Source organism: Heptranchias perlo, chromosome 24, assembly GCF_035084215.1.
Source record: "Heptranchias perlo isolate sHepPer1 chromosome 24, sHepPer1.hap1, whole genome shotgun sequence".
NCBI lineage: Eukaryota > Metazoa > Chordata > Chondrichthyes > Hexanchiformes > Hexanchidae > Heptranchias > Heptranchias perlo.
Genome location: NC_090348.1, coordinates 30440945 through 30461067, shown reverse-complemented (window position 1 = coordinate 30461067; position 20123 = coordinate 30440945). Strand labels below are relative to the sequence as shown.

Sequence of the window (20123 nt, the reverse complement as noted above, 5' to 3'; positions counted from 1 at the left end):
TCAGCTGTTTCTTGTTATCACATGGAATGAATCGAATTGGCTGAAGACTGGTTTCTGTGATGGTGGGGATCTCGGGAGGAGGCCGAGATGGATCATCCACTTGGCACTTCTGGCTGAAGATGGTTGCAAACGCTTCAGCTTTGTCTTTTGCACGCATGTGCTGGGCTCCGCCATCATTGAGGAAGGAGATGTTCACAGAGCCTGCTCCACCTGTTAGTTGTTTAATTGTCCACCATCATTCACGGCTGGTTGTGGCAGGACTGCAGAGCTTTGACCTGATCCGTTGGTTGTGGGATCACTTTGCTCTGCCTATAGCTTGCTGCTTCCGCTATTTAGCATGCACGAGGTTCTGTGTTGTAGCTTCACCAGGTTGGTACCTCATTTTTAGGTACGCCTGGTGCTGCTCCGGGCATGCTCTTCTACACTCCTCATTGAACCAGGGTTGATCCCCAGGTAATGGTAGAGTGAGGGATATGCCGGGCCACGAGGTTACAGACTGTGGTGGAATACAGTTCTGCTGCTGCTGATGGCCCACAGCGCCTCATGGATTGCCCAGTTTTGAGTATAGGAAACTTCTGTTTTTTTTGCTACGTATGGGTTTTCATTGATTTTTTTCTTAGGTGTTTTATGAAACTAGTGTAGAGGGAAACGGTAATTGATAGTTTGTTGTCTTGTAGTGTCGGCAGTGTTATATTGTTGTAGTAAAATCCAAACCATTATACAGTGCATCAAATACAGACCTTCAGCTACTGTTCTCAATTATGGCAACATCTATCTCATTAATTAATGGCAGTTATGTGTTGAGAGCATGACGCACAGCAACTTAAGGAAATGAATTACATAAACGAGTGGCTGTTCACTTAATCGGCTTGCAGGCACATAACGTCCCTTGATGCACTATTACCAAGACAGATCAGTCTAATTAACCTTGTTTCTTACAGACCAGCAATCACCTCCTTGGCCCCAAACCATTCCCGCTGGATAGGTTGTTGGCAATTTTCTACAGCATTGTCGACAGCAGAGTGACTCCCACTGCAAATATCTTCTCTCAGGTGAGTTTGGAATCTATCAATGTTAACTGGTTCCATTGGGAAATCAAAAAGGTTACAGTTTCAGAGATGATAAGGTTGCACCATTCCAAGCACGTGAAACCAATTGGAACAATCTTTGAAAACACATTGAAAGCTGAATTAAAGAGTACGTAATACTAATGTGAAAACTCAGTATTGCAATGCATTATTGATTTTAATCTGGCAACGAAACCACCTTTTTTATTTGGTTTGCACAATTGCATGTTCCATATCGGTTTAGCTTTTGAATCCATAGAAGTAGTGCTTATATTGCACATTCTTTCTCTTATAACTCCAAGTAATTATCTGTGCAATCTGCAGCGTTATTATGCCAATACAGTGTACTAGTCTTGAGATTGCAGTACACTGAAGATGCTTGAGTGCATTTTAATGGAATCATTGTTTGACAGATAGAAGCAATTTTCCGGATTCAACAGTTAGTCATCCTTCAAAAATGTATCAATAATTACAGACGTACTTGCGTCAGTATAGCAAATGGAGGCACATGTCTTGTTACACTTCAGAAATTGCATATTGCATATTAATGTTCTTAAAATTAACAAGGTTAATCGTTATTGGTACCTACGGCAGAAAACCTAATGTTTTAATAAATTTGTATATCTCACTACTCCCAGGTTCCTGACCAACTAAATTTTCAGTTTGTGTTTAAAATATAATAATTTTAAGTTCAGAATTAATGGACAACCTGCTAGCTTACGCCATTGAATTATTTTTTTATAACGTCTAATCGGAAATCACTGGTACAAACACTTAATAAAGAGAGTGCCTTAATTGGAAAAGGAACACATTTCATCCCTAGACTGTTTATCTGGAACTCCTGTAGTGAGAGAATCTGTAACTAGCTGTGAATAACAAAGCTCTGCAAGAAGTAATAAGATGCAATACTAATGCTTTGTCAATTATCAACGGTAAAATAAAAACAAGAATAACACTATTTGTGTTTAGTGGCTAGTAGTTCTGGTAGATGTCGTCTCAAATTTGTTTCTCATTCAGTTGTGTAATTATTGAATAGATAGGTCTTCAGGTTGCACCAAAATTTTTAAAAATTAGTCTGAAGTTTTCAACGGTTTCTCTGGAACACAGTATCCTGTGGGGGAAAAAAACTGTACTGTATTTTCATAAGTGAAGAGGGCACAGTGAGATCATGATTACTGGTGCAATTAGCTTGCAATTACAGTATACTAACTCTGAGCCTGCTAGCAGCTCCAGGGAAATCCAGGTTCCTCATGGCTGCCAATTTTTTTTAAAAAAAGCTTTCACCTAACGCACTGTCACCGAAACAATTGTTAATATTGCAGTAATAAAACACCTCAGATGTCAGGGATTACTTTATTACTGTAATATTCATCTTGAACGAAAAGTTTTAAAAATGAAATTTTACACCATTTTCTACAGTCTCCTCCAGTTTATTTATCGCTCTCTGTTCATCTATCTATTTTAACTGTTTAACTTTATTTGTAAATTATATACCCTCTTTTAATTTTCTTGTTGCTGTTTTTTTTCTTGGTGTTCTATATGGATAACAATAACAACTGCATTTATATGACGTCTTTAACATAGTAAAAAGTCCCAAGGCACTTCACAGGAGTGTAATCAAACAAAATTTGATACCGAGCCACGTAAGGAGATATTAGGACAGGTGACGTTCAAAGAGGTAGGTTTTAAGGAGCGCCTTAAAGGAGGAGAGAGAGATGGACAGGTTTAGGGAGAGAATTCCAGAGCTTAGGGCCTAGGCAGCTGAAGGCACAGCCGCCAGTGGTGGACTGATTAAAATTGGGAATGCGCAAGATGATAGACCCAAGGATGTGCTAGTTCATTCTAAGCAACACATGTCTAGCTGGATAGTAGAATATATCTCATTCTATTATTCTTTAGTCATCAGGACAAGTTAAGCCTTGTTCTGTTCACACTATATAGCACATCACAAACCAACATTTGGAAAGTTTCCGTTGAATATCTCCATACTGCAACATGGTGTAATTTACATGTTTACATTGCACAAAATCACACTTAAATTAATTTATCTAGGAAGATCCCAAAGTCTTCCTATTGCAGCAACCAGTTGTTTCTTAAACATTTGTAGGATTTCCACCTCCACAACTCTATTTGAAAGTCTATTCTGTATGTGATCACTCTATTCTATGGTACTCTACTCTGTGATAGTCCAGGAGAAGACACAAAATGAAATAGTGTGTTAAGCACTACATGATGACAACATAATAGAGATGTGTATGTGAAGACAATAATGAACAACTTCAATCAACCCAATTTAAAATGGGAATTCTCTAATAAAAATTATAAAACCGAATGGGAACTAGTGAAAGTAATACAAGATTGCTTTTGACCCAATTGGTCAACCACCCTTCTAGGGGTAACTCACACCAGATCTGGATCTTACAAGTGATCAGGGTATATTCCTGAAATAGAAATAGTGGAACTTCTAAGAACTAGTGATAATGATGTGTTACGCTGAAGCCCTCATCCATGTCCTTTGTTACCTCTAGACTGGACTATTCTAATGTAGTAATCATGGGAGACTTTAATCTTCATATAGACTGGGCAAATCAAATTGGCAAAGGTAGGTTGGAGGATGAGTTCATATAATGCATTCAAGCAGGTTTCCTAGAGCCATATGTCATGGAACCAACCAGGGAACAGGCTATTTTAGATCTTGTATTGTGTAATCACAGGGTTAATTAGTAATCTCACAGTAAAGGATCCTCTGGGGAAGAGTGATCATAATATGATAGAATTTCACATTGAGTTTGAGAGTGCCGTACTTAAGTCCGAAACTAGAGCCTTAAACTTAAATAAAGCCAATTACATAGGCATGAGGGGCAAGTTGGTTAAAGTAGATTGGGAAATTAAATTAAAGGGTATGATTGAAAAGCAATGGCAAACATTTAAAGAAATATTTCAATATTCTCAACAAATATACATTCCATTGACAAATAAAAACTCCACGGGAAAAGTGATCTACCCGTGGCTAACTAAAGAAGTTAGGGATAGTATTAGATTAAAAGAAGAGACCTAATGTGCTGCCAAGAAGACTAGTAAGCCTGAGGATTGGGAGAGTTTTAGAAACCAGCAAAGGACAACCAAAAAATTGATGATAAAGGAGAAAATAGAATATGAAAGTAAACTAGCAAGAAATAAAAATGGATTATAAGAGCTTCTACAAGTATGTAAAAAGGAAGAGAGTAATAAAAGTAAACGTTGGTCCCTTGGAGACGGAGACAGGAGAAATTATAATGGAAAATCAGGAAATGGCAGATGTGTTAAACAAATATTTTGTAATCTGTCTTCACAGTAGAAGACACAAAAAGCATACCAGAAATAGTGGCGAACCAAGGGGCTAATGCGAGTGAGGAACTTAAAATAATTATTATCAGTAGAGAAAAAGTACGAGAAACTAATGGAACTAGAAGCCTGGACTTGATGGCCTACGTCCGAGGGTTCTAAAAGAGGTGGCTGCAGACAAAGTGGATGCATTGGTTATGATCTTTCTAGATTCTAGAACGGTCCCAGCAGATTGGAAGATAGCAAATGTAACCCCGCTATTCAAGAAAGGAGGGAGAGAGAAAACAGGGAACTACAGGCCAGTTAGCCTGACATCAGTCATCGGGAAAATGCTGGAATCCACTATTAAGGAAGTGGTAACAGGACACTTAGAACATCATCATGTGATTAGGCTGAGTCAACATAGTTTTATGAAAGGAAATCGTGTTTGACAAATTTATTAGAGCAACTAGCAGGGTAGATAAAGAGGAATCAGTAGATGTAGTATATTTGGATTTTCAAAAGACATTCGATAAGGTGGCACCTAAAAGGTAGTTACGCAAGATAAGGGTTCATGGGGTCAGGGTAACATATTAGCATGGATAGAGGATTGGTTAAAGGACAGAAAACAGAGAGTAGGGATAAACGGGTCATTTTCAGGTTGGCAGGCTGTAACTAGTGGGGTACTGCAAGGATTGGTGCTTGGGCCTCAGCTATTTACAATCTATATTAATGACTTGGATGAAGGGATCAAGTGTAATGTATCCAAGTTTGCTGACGATACAAAGCTAGGTGGGAAAGTAAGCTGTGAGGAGGACACAGAGAGTCTGAAAAGGGATTTAGACAGGTTAAGTGAGTGGGCAAGAAGGTGGCAGATGGAGTAGAATGTGGGGAAATGCGAGGTTATTCACCTTGGTAGGAAGAATAGAAAAACAGAATATTTTTTAAATGGTGAGAAACTATTAACTGTCCAGAGAGACTTGGGTGTCTTGGTACAAGAAACACAAAAAGTTAGCATGCAGGTACAGCAGGCAATTAGGAAAGCAAATGTCATGTTGGCCTTTATTGCAGGGGGGTTGGAGTACAAGAGTAAGGAAGTTTTGCTGCAATTGTACAGGGCTTTGGTGAGACCTCACCTGGAGTACTGCGTACAGTTTTGGTCTCCTTATCTAAGGAAGGACATACTTGCTTTAGAGGTGGTGCAACGAAGATTCACTCAATTAATTCCTGGGATGAGAGGGTTGTCCTATGAGGAGAGATTGATTAGAATGGGCCTATACTCTCTGGAGTTTAGAAGAATGAGAGGTGATCTCATTGAAACATATAAGATTCTGAGAGGGTGTTTCCCCTGGCTGGAGAGTCTAGAACTAGAGGGGATAGGCGCAGGATAAGGGGTCGGCCATTTAAAACTGAGATGAGGAGGCATTTCTTCACTCAGAGGGTTGTGAATCTTTGGAAATTTCTACCCCAGAGAGCTGTGGATGCTGAGTTGTTGAGCATATTCAAGGCTAAGATGGATAGATTTTTGGATTCTAGGGGAATCAAGGGATATTGGAATTGGGCAGGAAAGTGGAGTTGAGGTTGAAGATCACTCATGATCTGATTTTTTTTTTTGTTCATGGGATGTGGACGTCGCTGGCAAGGCCAGGATTTATTGCCCATCCCAAATTGCCCTTGAGAAGGTGATGCTGAGCCGCCTTCTTGAACCGCTGCAGTCTGTGTGGTGAAGTTTCTCCCACAGTGCTGTTAGGTAGGGAGTTCCAGGATTTTGACCCAGCGATGATGAAGGAACGGCGATATATTTCCAAGTCGGTATGGTGTATGACATGGAGGGGAACGGCAGGTGGTGATGTTCTCATGTGCCTGCAGCCCTTGCCCTAGGTGGTAGAGGTCACGGGTTTGGGAGGTGCTGTCGAAGAAGCCTTGGCGAGTTGCTGCAGTGCATCCTGTGGATGGTGTACACTGCAGCAGCGGTGCGTGGTGGTGAAGAGAGTGAATGTTTAGGTTGGTGGATGGGGTGCCAATCAAGCGGGCTGCTTTTTCCTGGATGGTGTTGAGCTTCTTGAGTGTTGTTGGAGCTGCACTCATCCAGGCAAGTGGAGATTATTCCATCACACTCCTGACTTGTGCCTTGTAGATGGCGGAAAGACTTTGGGGAGTCAGGAGGTGTGTCACTCAACGCAGAATACCCAGCCTCTGACCTGCTGTAGTAGCCACAGTATTTATGTGGCTGATCCAGTTAAGTTTCTGGTCAATGGTGACCCCCAGGATGCTGATTGTGGGGGGATTCGGCGATGGTAATGCCGTTGAATGTCCAGGGGAGGTGGTTAGACTCTCTCTTGTTGGAGCTGGTAATTGCCTGGCACTTGTCTAGCACGAATGTTACTTGCCACTTATCAGCCCAAGCCTGGATGTTGTCCAGGTCTTGTTGCATGCGGGCACGGACTGCTTCATTATCTGAGGGGTTGCGAATGGAACTGAACACTGCAATCATCAGCGAACATCCCCATTTCTGACCTTATAGAATCATAGAAGTTACAACATGGAAACAGGCCCTTCGGCCCAACATGTCCATGTCGCCCAGGTTATACCACTACGCTAGTCCCAATTGCCTGCACTTGGCCCATATCCCTCGATACCCATCTTACCCATGTAACTGTCCAAATGCTTTTTAAAAGACAAAATTGTACCCGCCTCTACTACTGCCTCTGGAGGGGAGGTCATTGATGAAGCAGCTGAAGATGGTTGGGCCTGGGACACTGACTGCCCTGAGGAACTCCTGCAGCAATGTCCTGGGGCTGAGATGATTGGCCTCCAACAACCACTACCATCTTCCTTTGTGCTAGATATGACTCTAGCCACTGGAGAGTTTTCCCCCTGATTCCCATTGATTGAATGGCGGAGCAGACTTGAGGGGCCGAAGGGCCTGCTCCTGCTCCTCTTTCTTATATTCCAACGCTCTCCTGGCTGGCCTCCCATCTTCCACCCTCCATAAACATGAGCTGATCCAAAACTCTGCTGCCCGTATTCTAAATCACACCAAATCCCGTTCTCCCATCACCCCTGTACTCGCTGACCTACATTGGTCCCGGTCTGGGAACGCCTCGCTTTTAAAATGCTCATCCTTGTTTTCAAATTCCTCCATGACCTCTCCCCTCCCTATCTGTGTAACCTTCTCCAGCCCTATAACCGTCCGAGATCTCTGTGCTCCTCCAGTTCTTGCCTCTTGCGCATCCCCGATTTTAATCGCTCCACTATTGGCGGCCATGCCTTCAGCTGCCTCGGCCCTAAGCTCTGGAATTCACTCCCTAAACCTCTCCGCCTGTCTACCTTGCTCTCCTCTTTTTAAGACACTCCTTAAAACCTACATCTTTGACCAAGCTTATGCGGCTCGGTGTCAAACTTTGTTTGTTAATGCTTCTGTGAAGCGCCTTGGCACGTTTTACTACGTTAAAGGTGCTGTATAAATGCAGGTGGTTGTTGTTAGGATTATCTGGTCATCAGCACTGGTTAGGACTAGGGTAAAAAAAACATATGGGCAAGGGAATGCGAGAAATAAAGAAAAAAAATTAACTGGCAAATATTGCTGTAAGATATATCAATTGGGGAAAAAAAAATAAAATGATAAAGAGGCTTGAGAGTATTTCAGACTGCTAAGCTGAGGTGACTGATACCTCTTTCTCGATGGTGGAATGAAGGGGAGGGAAATGCATTCTAGAGCAGATCTATATTGGAACTGGGAGTGGCCTGAGTGGTTGCTGGCTTTCATAATCTGTTGGCAACAGAGGTGCTGACATACTTTACCTTTATTAAGGGCTGTTTGGGGTGCTCTCAGGGGTGATCAAACCCTGACTGTGACCTACTCCCTCTCTCATCACAGCCACAATGAGTGAGGTGACAGCTATTAATAAAAAGCCCTTACCCCTGGAAAAAACACATGGGCAGAAACAGGTATTCTAGGGCTGGGGCAGAAATGGGTAATCTGGGGCGAGGGCAAAAAACAGACAGCACAGCTGGCATTGCAAATTAAATCTTTCTTTAACAGATTCACCAACCAACCTAGGACAGAGTTTCATCTCCACCCACCCCCACCCCGGAAATCTTTCCTGGTCCAAGGTCTTCCCACACCAACCCTCGCCACTTCTTTTTTTAAAAAAAACCTCCACTGCAAAATGAACATCTTGCCCTAAATAATGTCACAATAACCTTAACACCCGCCTCCCAACTTCCAGCAGTACGGCTTTGCTCCTCCAATTGGGACCTGCATGAGGAATCCATGATGCTGCAGCATCTGGCTGGAGGGGGAGAGCAGCATTGCTGGGAGCAGAAGGTGTTTGTCAACTCGCTGTGCTCCCACTGAGATGGGTGGCTGGGTTGTCGGTCCATTTCATTCCCCAATGGAAGCAGACTGGATTCAGGCCTTGAGTTGGCCACTCTTTATCTATGTAATTCAATGTGGTTATGTTTTTTCTGATTTCATACCAGTGCATTAAACAGCTGCGACACTGGGTGGCAGCATTGTGCTAAGATTTGCACAGTTTAATACTCTCCAAACAAAAACACGTGGAGAGAGAAATTGAGGGCCAGCTGCAGGCAATTATTTTGGGATTGTGCTCACTCGGAACCTACACTACTGACCCTAGTGAACTTTCCAAAATCAGGTGAAGGTTCCCTCAGTTAGCCTGCCATCTAGGGCATCCGCCGAATAAAACACGCCAGAAAGTCCAGCAGGGGCACCTGGGTTCGGGGTGCTATTGGCTCTCTTCTCTTTTCTTCACCCCCCCACCCCGGAAATGATTTATAGTTGCTTGTAAGGGGCTGCATTAAAAATTTTGAAAGATGCACCCCTCCCCCGCCCCTTTTTTCCCTTTGGGGTCCACGCCTGGTTTGACCAGGTGTACCTCTGCCCATGGATAACAATGGAAGTTTTTAATGTTCCTAATATTTTGAAATCATATTTATTTGCACTCCATACCAATTTTATTTGGTCTTTATATAAATTTTAATTTCTTCCTCAGTTTACTTTTATATGTAATGTAGCTATCCTTTCGTGATTCTTCCTATTGTTTTAAAATATATTTACTGTGAAAAATTACATTTAACCTTGCATTTAACAACCATTGTATTTTAAATGATGCGCATTATAAATTGTTTTGTATCAGTGTTTGTAATAGTAAACAATATGTCTACTGTTAAGGAAGAGTAAGCAGGGAAGTCTGGGAAGTGCAGCAGGTTAGAGAGTAGTGAAGTCTAGGGCTGGAATGGGGACCAGGATTGAAACAAGGAGCGGGTGGAGCCAGGTATATGGACAGAGCCGGAGAGTGCTCCTTATGGAGATCAGGACCAGATTAAGGAAGTACTGAAAATCAGGAGAGAGGGCTCGGGAGCAGAAAGCAACCAAACTGGGGTTGACTGAGGGAGAGAATGGCAAAGTGTGGGGCTTGCGTCTGTTGCAGAGTCCAAGGGAGGGAAGAGGCAGGTCCAGAGCCTGGTGCTGCGTTGTGATTTGTGGGAGTTGTAATCTAGTTGCTTGTTCTCTACTCATCAGCCTCACAGTCCATTTGTGTCCTCTGCACGTGCGTTGTGATGGATGTTGGGCTGCTCATTGCCCTGCGCGAGTTGTAGTGTAGTTGTTGGCTCAGAATGTTGGGTCTTACAAGATGTAAAGAGATATACACATGGACCAGATTTCCTGCTTATTGATGGTGAATGGATGCAGAAGATGCAGCTCTTTGTTTACTCTGCACAAGAATCACCTAATGCAGGCTAGGATTCATTTTTCATCTTTACTATTTAGTAATCAGTCTACTGACACAATATATCAAATTTCTGAAGTACCTTTCCTTCAGAAAGCATTAAATTATTGAGTTATGTTAAATTTTGAAATTTAATAGTGATAGGATTTTATTGTATCGTAATTAAAAATCTGGCCTCATTGATCATCACTTCCCATTTCTACCAGCTCTAGTGCTACAATGCTTCCTTAATGCCGTGGATTGCACAGGTTACTGTGTTTTATACAGTATGTTCACTGTTCAGTCTACAATATGATTAATCATCAGTGTGAATTTTCAAATAGACAGTCCCTGTTCCTGTTACAAAACATGAATTTGTCATATTCCTTCACACCACTGTGTGGCACCCAAGTTCTCCCAAGTTTTATTATTGTGACTTGGTCTTTAAAACCCCATTTTTGTGGCTTTTAGGTCAGATTCCAGGAGGTGGCTTCTAGCGTTTATAATTCTAAATTGGGTTCCTTCCCAGAAGCAGAATCTAGCTATCATGGGTTTATGACTCTGGTGCCAGGATAAGAAAGCCAGTTTTAATAGTGTAAATTCTAGGAGTTGGCTCATGCCCTGATGCCGTGGAATCCGACCTAAACGAACATCCCCATAAAGGCGGTTTAGAAGTGCACTTTAAATAATTACTGTGAGTGGAGGTTGCCGTGTGCCCCAGCAAGAAAGAGGGAAATTAAAAATTATGCCTGCACAGCCCCTGGTGCCTCTTAGTCGCCAGCTATGTGAGCATTGACAGCATGCAGGCTGCGCACCTACAACCTTGGCTGCAGAAATGCCTATTTCTCCACCCATATATCTGCTTACTGACACTCATGGCATCCTCCCCCACTTTAAAAAAAAAGTCATCTTCCTTTCCCTTTTTTTTCTATCCTTCTGATTCCTCCCTCTCTCTCTTCCATTTTCTCCCAAACTCTCCTTCCCCCTTTCTCTTCTCACCTACCCCTTTCTGCATTCCTCCCTGTTCTTAATTTTTTAAATATTTATTTTCTTTCCTGCTTTACTTTTTTGATTTCTGGGTTGCTTTTTTTATTGCTCTTTTTCCCTGTTGCTAGCCATGGAGCTCATTGACTTCAGTCACTTGCCTCCTCCACCTTGCCTCAGGCCGCTCCTCTTCTCTTCCGCACCCAGTTTAAGCTTCTCCCATGTGCCTCCTCGCATGCTCACTTCCCTCTCGTGCTCTATTTATTTCTCTCTTTCCTTACCTCCCTGCCCTCCTCTCTATCTTCCCTCATTTCCTTCCTCTCTCTTCCCTCCCTTTCCGTGTCTGTCTGTCTGTCTCTCTCCTTTCCCCACAATCAGAATTTGTTTTGCTGCAATATGTTTGTGGAGCAAAGTGATTTGGTGAATAATGAAAGTAGAAACAGTAATTAAAAACAAGAAAAACACAGACTTAACCACATGCCTTTGTACAAAAAAAGTAATTCACCATGTGAAACACTTCATTAATTCTCAACGCTGTTGTAAAGCCCAATGAGAATGAAGAAATATCCAGAGTTGATAGTCACAATGACAGACTCAATGTAGACAGAAGAAATTTTATTTTAATGCTAGATTACTCGAAACTATTGATCCTGCAGCCTAGTGGATGCAAACAACCCCCTGAGTAGTGCAGTGTTCAAATACTAGTGTTCTACATCTTAAATATTTTTCAAACAGCTGTAAGAATGGTTTTACTTTATCTGTGTTAGCAAATACTTTATTTGAGAACTGACTTCTCCCTCTTGTCCACTCCCTTTAGGTGGTTGAATAGTTTGGCAGTCACTGTTTGGTTTCCACATGAGAATATCCCCAGCTGAGATGCTGGAATAGAATTTAGTACTTCTGAATAAATAAAATTGTATTCCTGTTATTTTTGATTATTAATGCAGGAATGTTACCATAGTCACTGGGTTAAGAGATTAAATATTTTTTTTGTTTAGAATGCAGTCCACATAGTCCACACAGCATGAATCAAATGATTTGGTTTATCAAAATCTACATGATGGAGAGATGAACCTTTTTTGAAGGCTTCTTTTGCATCATTGAACGTATTTTGACACCAAGATAAGCAGATTGCGGTTATGACAATATTACTGCTTCTGTGGATTAACTTACTGAATAAAACATTTAGCAATTGGACATAGTGCATGATACAGAAATATTTCTTTTTTTCCTGTTATGTTCTTAGAAATTATATGGATGTTGTCTCAGATACATTACTGTGATAGTTGTGAAGAAAAATAAATTGCTCAAAAGATGTTGGTTTTTTAAATAATTATTATTTCCTATCTTTCTCCCTTTTTTATTTTCTGCGCAACATTGCCACCTTGAGTTGGGAAATTGACAGTTTCATATTTCTCAAGGCTACCATTTTGCTGCTCGCAAATTGTCATATCCTTTATCGGGTGAGCTGACAAGAACACGTGCTGCAAATTTTTTTGGCATTGTTTTAAAGTAAATGGGACCTTAAGACCCAACTGAAGAGAAGTTTCTTCCTTTTGCTTTTTGGTCAGCTGCATCCACAGTAGAAGTAGAAACGTGGTTTCAGTGCTAAAAATTCCATCCTCACTCTAAATGGAATGAATTCCAGGATCTAGAGTAATATTGCAAAATGCTGCTGTGAAGTATGACTAGGCATCAGTTTGCTTTCTTCCTAGTTGGGGTGTACTATTATATTGTAGCTCTCTAATTGCAAAATGTGACCTCACAGTTGGATTTGATTATTGGTCAACTCTGGAAATCAGCCATGACCAAGGCATTACCATGCATATGTACTCACATACCCTTTTAGATGTGCGTTTGTTTTTAAATTTATTCAAATGTGATATTAAATAACCTCTGGTCTTTGGCTTTTTATCTCAGACCGTCAAATCCATCATTGCATTTTCACTTTAAATTATTCTCTGGCTTAAGGAAACCGTTGATCACTGGTTGGCTTTCTACTGAAAAATGAACTGTGAACTTGTATGTGAGATTATGCATTTCCCTGTTAAATTTATAACATTATAATCCATAAACTCTTATAGGTGGGAAAAGATCTAATTTTCTGGTGACAAATAACCTACAATCTGGAATAATTATTACAAATGTTTCCATAGATACAGACATGCAGTTTCAGTATAAATGAGAATATGCAATTTCTTTAAGTAAACACTGATCTGAACTGTAAGTTAAATTTATTTGAGAATATTTATTCTTTTTGCCTTATTCTCACATGAAAATGCACTGTCAACTGTCTAACAATGCAGTGCTAAAATTAGTTGCATAGAAATTACAACATGGAAACATTCGGCCCAACCAGTCCGTATTTATCCACCCCGAGTGGTGAATTTCGGCCATTTCTACTGAACATATATGCTTGTTCACTATGCTATCTCTGATATACTTTGAGGTTTCAGATAACCATCTGGAGTTCTGGTTAAGAAGGAAAAGGATAAATATATAATTTCTCCTGAGAACTTCTCTTTTGACCAGTTTAATGCATTAAGTCTCTCCAGTATTTGGCTGAGAGGATAAGTAATCAACCTGCAGCTCATCCCTAGTATGCCAGTGGAATTAGGCATTGGCTATGCATGGCCACTGATCTGTGGGAAAGCAGACCATCTGTTTTAACATCCTCAGGGGCAAAGGTGCAGATGTTGTCCCAGACTTCTTCCAAACTTGTACTGATGGTATCTTTGTCAGAAAAAGGTGTTTTTATACAAGAGCCTCTGACATTACAACTTAAGTAGACACCTGTGCTCTGGCTGATGTATTTTTGCAGGAGAGCCTAATTCCTTATGAAAAGTAGTGCATTTCCACTGGTAGATAATATTTTGCAGACTGAAAAACACTAAATAGTATTCTATTGAAGGGAGGGTATGCTCTTTTGCTCTAGGCAATCCACTGCACAGTCAAGTTTAGCATTTATCAAATATCTTCCTGTGGTTTTTCAGGTGAATCTGATGAGCTCTTTTATGCAAAGGAATTCCCCTTTGCTGAACATGTTGAGTATACTAGAACTGTCAACAAATCTGGAACATTTCAAGAAGTATCAGCTAAATCGGAAAGCCATTTGTGGAATAACACTCTCTCCCAAAGAGCCCCACAAGTCCAAGTGGCAGACTTACCTGTCGCAAAACGCTCCAAAAGCTGCTTTACTTCAAAAGAATAATTTCTTTGGATCAGTCTGTTTTCATGCAAATAACTCTGGTCTTTAAACTGTCTTTAAAATTATAACTGTTAATACATGCATTTAAAGCTAGTTATGTCACTAATAACCAGATTACATTAGACCAAAAAAGTTAAAAGTGGGGAATGGGAAACCAATGGAGGTTGGCGAGCACAAGGGTGATAGGTATGCCAGACTTAGAATCTGAGTGTTAGAGTTATGATTTAAGTTGTGGTTTATACAGGGTGAACTTCAGGTGGTAAAATAGGCAGTAGGAAGTCTTAGTCATGGATCAGATGTCTGGTTTGAAACTCAGTTTAGGATTGAAGAGGACATAGAAATTCAGAGGGATGGAAATGGTACCTGAGGCACAAAGCTTGCAGTCAGAGCCGAATAGAATGGCTTCAGCCTGGTCAATGTTAAACTGCAGATAGTTCTGTTTCATCCATGATTTGATGTTGGATAGCGCTGCGGCAGTCATGCAATCGAGGTTGGTGGAAGAGCAATAAAGTTAGGTGCCATCAGTGCGCACCTGGGACCTGACTTCCATGCATGCAGGTAATGTTGCCAGGGACAGCACACGGAGAAGGCCAAGGAGTGGGCCAGTGACGGAGCCTTAGAATATCCTGGAGCTGACCATGCCAGCGCAAGAGAAAAAGCCATTGCAGAAGACATACTGGCTATGCTGGAGCAAGTAGGGATAAAACCACAATAGAGCAGTACCACAGAGGAAAGCCTGTCGAGGAGGATAGAGTGATCAACTTCATCGAAAGCCATGGAGAGATCAAGAAGGGTTAATGCATTGTATTTGCAGCCATTTAATTCTTGTTGAATTTGACCAGGGTAATCTTGAATCCATAGGCATGGCGGAGGCTCCATAAAGGGATTCGAACAGGGAGAGAATTGATTGGTAATGGCATATTTGAGGATCTTGGTTAGGGTTGGGGGGTGGGTGGTTTAAAGATGAGGCAGTAATTAGAAAGGATGAAGTGGTCAAGAGAGTGAATTTTAAGGATGGGTGAAAAAAATTTTGAAGATCTCCATATATATAAATCTGATAATTTCCAGAGTGATTTAATAGGGTTGTGCATTATGACTAAAAGCACTTTTTAGGAGGAGAGAGACGGTGATTTTTTAAAAATTGAAATGTTCAAATGCTTTTGACTAATTACATGAAGCAGTATATATGCTAAGCAAGGACAACTATAAACACATGGTGCTGCAGGAAACAAATTGTCATTACCTTGGTGTTATTAATCATGGTTTCTTTGTCAGTGTACAGAATAAAAATTTCCTGCCTACCTGCAGATGCCATAGAAAAAATAAACCTTATGGTTAATGGACTTGGAAGCTACACACTAAATAAACCAGCTGCAGATTTGATTAAGTAAAAAGCAGATTTATCTGAATTACATAACCTTGAATCAACATTTACAGGATATAAAAAGGTTGTGTGTGCTTCAGTTTAATGTATCTGGGTTTAGACCTGCTAATATTCAAAACAGCATTGATTTTCTTTTACAAAAACAGTTTTCATAGTTAACTTGAATATTTTAAGGAATTGAAATCTCTGCTCCCCTGAGTTTTTTTATATGGTGGATTTATGGTTAATTGGTCGTGAAAAATATTCACTAATGTTACAAAAAATGCAGTTATCCCACCAAATTGCAAAATAAGAGTTGATGCTGAGGAATAAGTGCCTTGAAGACTCAAGTCATTCAAACGTTTTGGAGACATTCCAGTTGTAACATGACTTCAAAAGTCATTGACAAAAGCATTTTATGGTGTTTGTCACCAAAGCATAATTTGATTGTAGTTCAGTAATTTATTATCTCGTCTGCTACATTTGCCTCATGGTGGTTCTACAATCTCAATATCCACCTTCTCTTTGAAAACTGAAGCAAAATACTTACTCAGTATCTTTACTATTTCATTGAGCTCCACTGCAAGCTTGACTCCTTTATCCCCTAGTGGCCTTACCCCTACCTTGACTTGCCTCTTCCGACTAATTTCTTTTATTCATTGTCACGATGTGAACTTCACTGGCAAGGCTGGCATTTATTGGCCATCCCTAGTTGCCCTTGAGAAGGTGATGGTGGGTCGCCTTCTTGAACTGCTGCAGTCAGTATGGTGAAGGTGTTCCCCAATGTTGTTGGGTAGAGTTCCAGGATTTTGGTCCAGTGACAATGACTGAATGGGGATATATGTCCAAGTCAGGATGGTGTGTGACTTGGAGGGGAACTTGGAGGTGATGGTTTTCCCATTCTCTTGCTGCCCTTGTCACAAGAAGTGTAGGCTGCGGCTTTGGGAGGTGCTGCCGAAGAAGCCGTGGCAAGTTGTTGCAGTACATGCCCATAGAAGCTCTTCTTATTTCTGGTAATGTTTTTCCTTATTTTCTCTGATTCTCCCAATTAACCGTATTAATTTCCCTTTTTGTAGATTTCCTGTGTTCTTTATATTTCTCCTGATGTTCATTTTTATTATCTGCCCCCTGTAAAAGTAAAATGCTACTTTTATGTTCGAATTTGGTTTCTTCCTATTCATCTGTGGATGTCCAGCCTTCGATACATGCCCATTTGTTCTTAATAGAATTATCCATGTTTAAACCCTTCCAACCTGGTTAACTAGCTACCATTACAGAGCAATAATTCTATTTGTCATTTTTTCCCTTGCATTTAATCTGGGTAAGACCCCATTTTATCATGTTATAATTTTTTTTTTGTCAAGCATCCTTTTTCTAGTCTTACACTGAATCTAATTATCTTACCACAGTTTCCCAAATGTTCCCCATCTCTTATGTCATCTGCTTGCTCTGCTTAATTCCGCAGAACCAGGTCAAGTAGTGCTTTTTTCCTTTTTGGAATGGTAACGTATTGATTGAGAAAACAGTCCTGAACACTGCAAAAAAAACCTTTTTCACCACAAATATTTTCCCTATCCCTATATATTTTTGGATAATTAAAATCTACAATTATAACTGTTAATACATCTCTCATTTGTCTATAACCTTTCTTCTCCATTTCTTTTCCAATATTTGGCAGTTTATAATATATTCCTAGTAATACAACTGATCCCATGTTCATCTGCTCAATCTCAATCTCTTAGTTTGACAGTATCGTCTTTCTTTGCCTCTCCGTCCTGATTTATTTTTTACTGTCTTGTCTTGCTTCACCTTTTTCAATCTTTCTACCTCCTTATTCCCAATACACCTAAGTCTTTACTTTAGAAGTGTGTATCCTACTCTAACTTTTCCCCTTCCCCTGCCATATTAGTATTAAAAGAAATTCAGCCCTCCCCGAGAATTCCTGTTAACCTCCCTGCAAGAATATTGGTCCAGCTTTGTTTAGATGTACACCATCCCATTGGTACAGCCCACTTCTACCCCAGAACTGATCCCAGTGCTTCAAGAATCTGAACCCTTCCCCCCTACACCACATCTCTAATCATGTATTTACTTCGCTAATTTAGCTGTTTCTGTACTTGCTAGTGTGTGTGGCACTGGTAGTAATCCGGAGATTAGTATCTTTTTAGAGGCCCTGTTTCTTAACATCACATAACTTCTGAAACACTCTTTGCGGGACCTGAATCTTGTTTTTTTTTTATTTGTTCTCCGGATGTGGGTGATGCTGACAAGGCCACATTCTTGCCAATGCCTAGTTGAGAAGGTGGTGTTGGGCCCTCTAGCAATTGTTTTCAACAACTGACTGGATTGCTGGGCCATTTTAGAGGGCATTAAGAGTCAACCATCTACTATTAATTAAAGTCACGTGTAGTTCAGTAGAAGAGGCAAGTTACCTTCCCTGAAGGCGAGCCAATTGAACTTTTATTTTTAAAAAAAACTCTAATTTATATAGCACCTTTCACCATCTCAGGATGGCCCAAAATGCTTCACAGCCAATTAAGTACTTTTGAAATGTAGGCGTTGTTGTAAGGTAGGGAAATGTGGCAGTCAATTTGTGCACGGCAAGGTCCCACAAACACCAACGAGATTTTAAAAAACAGATAGTTTTTTTTTCAGTAATGTTAGTTGAGGAATAAATGTTGACCAGAACGCCACTGTTTTTCTTTGAATAGTACTGTGGGATCTTTTACCTGTGAGGGCAGATGAGTCACTGTTTAACATCTTGTCTAAAAGATGGTGCTTCCAATAGTGCAGCACTCACTCAGTACTGCACTGACGTGTCAGCCTGGATTGTGCTTAAGTCTATGACAGTTTGGCAGCTTTCAGTGGTTCTTCTGACGTCCTTGGTGCAGCCATAGAATACAACATTTCATATGAGTTAATATTGATGCACAATGCCTACACAAATTGTAAACCTAGCCATAATCTCCAATGGCATTTATCGGGGAGGGGGCAATAGCAGAACTGATGTAAAATTTTGGACATTATCTGGCTTTCCCCTGGCATGCTCACACCGTCCGCTCCACCTTCGGTGGCAGAGCTTTCAGCCTTCATGTTCCTATATTCTGGAATTCTCTCTCTGAATCACTTTCCACCTTCAAAGCCTCCTCAAAACCTACCTCTTCAACCTCACCTTCGGTTACCTCCCAATTCCTGCTAGATGTCTGATTTCCTCTCTGCTGAAGTGCCTTGAGACATATTACTACGTTAAAGGTACTATACATGTGTAAGATGTTGTTTTATATAAACATATGGGACTAACTGAGCATTATTTGGCTATGCATCGGTGCTGGTGTGATACATTAGGACTGAAAAACAAATGCCAAGATCATGACTTTTATCATTTACCAATTGCAGGCAATGAAAGGTGATGCTTATTTTCTATCCAGTATTTTGTATACCACAGCTACCAAAAATCAAGCTAATTTAAAGTAACCAAGGCGATTTTCCCCTCTATGCGTTGCTGACTATATTTATTACATTTATTTATGATATCTTGTCATTGAAACTGGATAGGCACTGTAGTTTTGACGTTTGGGACCTGGGTTTGATTCCAACCCAGTCTGATACAACAAAAGTCTCTTCTTGTCAGCTGAAGATCAGAAGTAAATAACCAACCCTTAATTCTGCACTAATCAGTAATGTCTCACTCAAAGACCTAAAGGGATGTAGGATGAGATGTAGAGTTATGTTATTGCAGTCGGGAAAACCTTTTCGTTCTTGAGGTTAAGCACATTGATGATACACATCTAACTTGTATGAAGTTTGACAATGCTTGTTAGTGACACTGGATACAATAAGTGACAAAATGATCTATTTCATAATATCACCAATACTCTCCCTAGCATGTTTTTTTTATCTAAATAAATTACACCTACAAAAGCAATCCTGTCTCTTGTAAATACTGGAACATTTTGTGCTGATAAAATATTGTTGTTATGGTAGGGGGCATGCAAAAGTGGTTCAGTCAAGATGTTTTGTACATGCAAATCAAGCACCAGTGCGTGCTTGTGTTCTTCCAGTTGAATATACACTTCACACAATCTTTCATGCAGATGATTGTAATAATCAGTGACCAAGAAAGAGAAAAGTGGGGCTGCCATGTTTGCCAGACTTCAGCATCACCTGCACAGAACAAGAAGGAAAATAATTTATTACAAGTGAAGTGTGGTTTACCAGATTTAAGTAAACAGATTGTTTACTGATTGTTTGCAGTAAATGGTTTTAAGTTCATATCAACTTCAGATCCTTAGTCGTGTGATAATATGGAACATTGGAATTCAGGAAAGCTGAAATGTCAGGGATAGTGATTTAGCACTAAAATAGTGACTACAGTTCATAAAAATCTCATGTAGTTTCACTAATTTCTTAGTATGTGGTTCAAGTTATTTTGATATTGATCACTTGATTTTGGGAGTGCAGTC

At 40.5% G+C, this 20123-nt stretch overlaps 1 protein-coding gene across 2 annotated transcripts in view; it reads left to right on the top strand.

Annotated features, from left to right (window-relative positions):
• orc5 (origin recognition complex, subunit 5) overlaps positions 1 to 20123 on the top strand; it is a 110132-nt gene that overhangs the window by 70659 nt on the left and 19350 nt on the right. For both annotated transcript variants that reach the window (XM_068005375.1, XM_068005376.1), the window contains one exon: positions 942 to 1052. In XM_068005375.1, coding sequence (XP_067861476.1) covers positions 942 to 1052 — 111 coding nt within the window. The remainder of the gene's footprint in view (positions 1 to 941; positions 1053 to 20123) is intronic.